This window comes from Asparagus officinalis, chromosome 10 (genome assembly GCF_001876935.1).
Source record: "Asparagus officinalis chromosome 10, Aspof.V1, whole genome shotgun sequence".
Taxonomy (NCBI): domain Eukaryota; kingdom Viridiplantae; phylum Streptophyta; class Magnoliopsida; order Asparagales; family Asparagaceae; genus Asparagus; species Asparagus officinalis.
The window spans coordinates 4,864,688-4,870,469 of NC_033803.1; the positions used below are offsets into that span (position 1 = coordinate 4,864,688).

General features: G+C 41.6%; 1 protein-coding gene across 2 annotated transcripts in view; it reads left to right on the forward strand.

The window, feature by feature from the left end:
- The window catches only part of LOC109825048 (probable methyltransferase PMT14), a 7,765-nt gene continuing 4,408 nt past the window's right edge, over positions 2,426-5,782 (forward strand). The window contains exons 1-2 of one of the 2 annotated variants that reach the window (XM_020391746.1): positions 2,426-2,530; positions 5,050-5,698. In XM_020391746.1, coding sequence (XP_020247335.1) covers positions 5,054-5,698 — 645 coding nt within the window. In that variant the 5' untranslated portion in view covers positions 2,426-2,530; positions 5,050-5,053. Of the gene's footprint in view, positions 2,531-2,614; positions 2,984-5,049; positions 5,699-5,782 lie in introns of those variants that run through there. The other variant, XM_020391745.1, reaches the window with a different exon arrangement.

A 5,782-nucleotide genomic window follows, 5' to 3' on the forward strand; every position in this document is an offset into this window, starting at 1 on the left:
GATGCAAAAACCGAACGCCGAGGTCACACCCGTGTTCCAAATTCAACATGCAAGGATGAGACCCGCATCTCAAATTCAAAATGTAGGGTCCACCCCCACATTCCAGAAGCAGGATTATGGCGCATACCTTCACACAGGTCCTACGTGGCAAATCCCTTCAACCAAGATGCCTTCGAAGCAAGTACAGAGAACAAATCCTTTACCACAAGGAATCAACAGCTCCAAGATCAAAGTTGGGATCCAAAGTGTTTCGAAAATTCGTCCTAGTCAACCGCGAACTTTTGAAAACTTTGGAGGGGGTTCTGTAGGCTGTCTAAAAATCATAATAGATAGCTGATCCTCATCAAACACCGATGATGGAAGTTACAATTTGACGACTTCCAGAAGGCTACAATTCGAAGACTTTCACATAGATCGCTGAAGGTTACAATCTGACGACCTTCACGACAACTGATGAAAGCTCTAATTCAACAGCATTCACAATCAACATCGGGAGTTACAATCTGACGACTCTCATATATCAGAGAGCTAAAGCAAAGATTACAAAATGACGATCTTTGCAACACTTCGACAGAAAGAGACTACAAATCAATGGTCTCTTCAAATCAAGACGTGGAAGTCCTCCCCACGTACCATCATCAAGATGCGCCGCGTTCATAGCCACGAACACAGCTCAAATGCAGCTCCAAAAGTTGCAAACGCAGCTTAAATCACCACTGGACGCAGCTCAACATCGCTGCCCGACGCAGCTCAACATCGCTGCACAACGCAGCTCAATATCGCTGCCCAACGCAGCTCCAAGCGCTGCCCAACGCAGCTCTATATCGCTGCCAAACGCAGCTTTCATCCGCTGCAAACGCAGCTTCCAATCACTGCGTTCAAGCTTCCAGACACTGCGTTTGGACACAGAATTCATGCCAGAATGCAGGATCTGCGTTTGACTCGTTCAAACACGAGTTGAACGATTTCAAAACCGTTTCCCACAATCTGAGGGGATCACAACTCCACTCAGAATTGCTGGAACTTTGGAGATCGACAACAGGAGCTTTCTTTATCCTTGACTTATAAACCGATTTTGGTTAAATCAACTCTTTCATACAGTTTCAAACTCATTCAGAGTTATCAACTTATCAAGATTTAATTTCAAACTTACTTTGCAAGTTCTTCATAGAGTCAAATCGTGAGGAGAAGACTACGTTCCAGTGAAACAAGACGTCGGATCGTCAACGAGAAGCAAACTCGACGCGAACATTCGAGGGAGGCATCTCATCGCCACCGTGAAGAACCCAGAATTAAACAAAGGAGAGAATCAAATTCATTCTCTTCTCTTTTGTAATTAGGAAATCCAATTGTAACTGAGATTAAAGGAATACAAATCAAATTTTCCTTTATTGTCTTTTTACTGCAAATTTTCCACAAACAGTAGTAACACTAATTTTCACATTTATTGATAATTTTTCCTCTAATTTCACAAAATTATTGATAATTTCCACACTAATTCCACAAATTTTTTGCACTTCACAAATTTCGTAAATAATTCACAATTAAATTCTAAAATCTAGATTTTTACATGTAATCACAATCAAATAGTGAGAGTATACAAAAATTAGAGAGTATAAATTTTTTTAGAAAGAATTTACCTGTTTTTTAGACTGAGACTGAGATCTGACAACGATCTGACGACGCCGACGATCGGAAAGGAGATGACGGCTCGGAACGCTGGGCGGCGGCGGTCGAGCGCTGGGCGCGGCGCTCGGCGCTGGTGGCGCACGGCGCTCGGGCACTGGGCGCGGCGGCGATCGGGGACGAGGGAGGTAGGATAGGGTTTATCGGCTAGGGTCGGGCTGGGTCACGCGTGCGTTTTAATAGGCACGCCAAACTCCACCGGGAGTTCAACTCCGCGTGGAGTTGCAGGCAAGCATTTCCCAGAGAGCGTTTTTTGGAAAATGCGGCCTGTAACTCCACGGTAGTTGAATTCCCGGGGAGTTTCATAAGTGCATAAATCTTCACGGGAGTTGAACTCCCGTGAAGATTTATGAAGAAATTAATCTTCACGGGAGTTCAACTCCCGTGAAGTTTAAAAATACACTAAACTTCACGGGAGTTGAACTCTCATGAAGTTTCAAAATTTTTTTTACAAAAACCGTCCTTTTTTCAGCGCTGGGCTAAAAACAGATCGGTTTTTATAATTTTTTTCAAAACCGATCGTTTTTTTTAAAAAAAAAACCCAAAAGAGTGTTTTGAAAATTTATCCTTACTTTATAATACATATCTTTAGTGGGGTCCCACGAGGCACTGACTACTGTTCTTTACCATTTATATATCCAATCACGTGGGGTCCATCGCGCTAATTAATCTCGTCCGTCGCCGACAAGATTAAGCGGATAATTCTCGCCGAGGGCATTATCGGTATTTCCCGTAATCAGAAAAGGACAGCCTCCTTCCTTTTCAAACGCTAGAGAGTAAAGACGCTCGGTACTCTCACTCGATGGTCTTCTAGCTCGATTCAAAACCCGAGAAATCCTTGGAGGTTTGTTTCTAATTTTATTTGGATTTTCTTTGATTCTGTTAGCAGTCTGCTTAGATTTGTCGGTCTTGCTCGGTAGATCCTAATGATTGAACGCTTGGAGTTTCTTCAGATCCTCTGATTCCTGTTGCAAGATGGAATCTAAAGATCGGAGAGGATGATCTCAGAAATTTTTATCATCTGTTTTGATCCAAATCTGACCATTTCCAGCTTTTTTGATTGGAATTTTCTTTGGCTTGCTTTATAAACGGAACTGTTGAGTTCGGGATTCGTTTTCAGTGGAAGTTGGAAGCTTGGGGCATTTTCAATACAGATTCTTGAATGAATAGTATCATTCCAATAGAAGCCGCAAGTTTTCTATTTACGTATAAAGTGCATAGTTCTGTGAATGGTTGAGGTGCTGTATACATTGAATTGTATGACATCGGCAAAAAAAAAAACGCTCTATGAAAAAGGGTCTGCTCACTTAATCCTAGTAGCACTCTGCTTCAACATTGTTGCATTTTCGACATTTCATGTGGAGTGCTTATTTCATTTTCTTTAAGGCAACAAATCCTCTACCTTAATCTGTTGAAGCACGCTTGAGAATATATACCTTATTAGTTAGCCTTGTAATTTATTTCCTAATGTAAAAATTTTAAGATCATTATTTCCGTGTGTTAGCATTTTCTTTGCCCTTTGTGCAATGCCTCTGAAAAATAAGTTCAATTGTCATGGCACTAGCTTAGAATCTTCACTAGCTTGTGCCCTTTGTGCAATGCCTCGGAAAATTAAGTTCAATTGTCAAGGCACTAGCTTAGAATCTTCACTAGCTACAAGCCCATTTAATCGCTAACGAAAATTTAATGGATTGAGTAGTCAAGTTTGTGCAGATTATTAAACTCTGGAAGTATTTATAAATTGATATTTCTAATAGGATATATCTTAGTTTTCAACAGTTGGTTTCAGCTTTACTTTTTCAAGGTCAGGTAATAGTTGGGTTTACATAGATGAAGACGATACTGTTAGCATCTGTGGCTAAATCTGTAATAAACAGTGAGAACTGAAATGCTGTAATTTAAAACTTTTTTCAAGTTTAGTTGCTGTGCGTTTATGAAATGCTGTGCTTAAAGCAATATTTGGTCTACTCCGGTGCAAGGATCCCAAGACCAAACTGTTTTCAGGGACAGAAGTACAGTACTCTGGTGTGCACCGACCCAGTACTGTTAAGATCACCTCGATCTATAAGATCTTTCGGTCAAGGCAAAAATCTCGATCTGTTAAAACCTTTCGGTTCGGGCAGAGATCTCCTCGATCTGTTAAAACCTTTCGGTTCAGGCAAAAATCTTTCAATCTGTAAAAACCTTTCGGTTCAGAGCTATGTTACTTCAGGCATAGACTAAAGCTTTCACGCTTTCAGACTCTGCAGCAGCAGCACAACAACACAAAACATTTATGTATTTTTCGTACCTATTTTTTATCTCTTATCACCAAGAGCTCCCCAAGAGGCACTATATATAGGCCTCTAAGACCAGCTCAAAGATTACCCACATTTAATTTGACCGTTACAAACATAATGATAATTATGACAATTATATTTGTAACGACAAATAATATAAATGCTGTAACTGCTGCATGCAGTAACGTCTGAACGCGAAGGTCGCGATCCTGCGCAACACGAGGGTTGCTTCCAGCCTCGTGCTAACGCAAAGGTCACGTTCCCTCTTGTGAATGCGAGGGTCGCACCCTCATGCGAACGCGAGGCTCGTCCGCATGCTGCGAAACAGTCCTGCGTCCGCATGCTGCGAAGCAGATTGTGAGGCAGCCAACGTGGTGCCACCTAGCCCCGATGCCTTCGTGCATAGTGCAAAGTGCGCCTAACAAAGCGTCACTTAACGCCTCAGCCCGATTAGCCTCGATCCCTGGTCCATTGGCCTACGACTCACGAGCCCACGACCCATGGCCTCACGGCTCACGGCCCGCGACCCACTAGAACTTATGAGAGATTAATTAAATAAAAATAATTCTTGGCTTGACGTCGGCAAGCCTCGAACATAGGACATTTAAAATATCAAAACTTTGACTTTCCGCTATGCTACTAAGGATTTCTGAAAAATACCAGTAGTTAATAAATACATAGTTTGAAAACTTATTTTTAGAAAGCGGTTTTGACCAAAAATATCCAACAGATACAAGCTCTGCGCTCTGCCATGTACTGCGTACATTAGGATACTAGCTGTCTAGCAGCTGACCCTCGATCACCTCGGGAGTAAATTAAGATAACATCAGCTACTCTTCTGCTCTTTTTTTTAAAACCCCCAATTTAGAGGTAGCTCACAAGGGTTTCATTTTCATAGCATATTCTGCTTATAACAGTAGCTGCCTCTTTTTTTTTTTGGTTTTTGGACAGTTTTTCTAACTGCATACTAAACAGTGGGGATTACATTAACATTTCTGTAGTTGAATTTGACTTCAGTAAGGATATTTTTATCCTAGGATTTTACTTGGTTTTAGCAATAACTGAACATGCTAAAATATTTCAGGTATATGATGGGGTCAAAGATGAAGTCAGCTGACAATCGAACTCGAAGCTCATTGCGAATTATTGTTGTTGTCGGTCTCTGTTGTTTCTTCTATCTGTTAGGTGCCTGGCAGAGGAGTGGTTTTGGAAAGGGTGATAGCATAGCCCTGAAAATTACCGGGGACTCAGCATGCACTATCTTGCCAACTTTGAACTTTGAAACTCATCATAACTTTGGGGGTGACATTATCCCTTCTGAATCAAAGGTTAAAATGTTTAAACCATGTGATGCACGCTACACGGATTATACACCATGCCACGATCAAAATCGAGCAATGACATTTCCTAGAGAAAATATGATCTATAGAGAGAGGCATTGCCCTCCTGAAAAAGAGAAGTTGCATTGTCTTATTCCAGCACCTAAAGGGTATGTGACACCATTCCCCTGGCCGAAGAGCCGTGACTATGTACCATTTGCAAATGTTCCATACAAGAGCTTGACCATTGAAAAGGCTGTACAGAATTGGGTTCAACTTGAGGGTGACGTGCTTAAGTTTCCTGGAGGAGGAACTATGTTTCCTCAAGGAGCAGATGCATATATAGATGAACTTGCATCGGTCATTCCAATTGCTGATGGAACTGTTAGAACTGCACTTGATACTGGATGTGGGGTATGTACTTTTAGTTATTTTATCATTTTCTTGGATTATGGGCTACCCCCGCATCTCACCCCCTCCCCATTTGCAACTTGCACA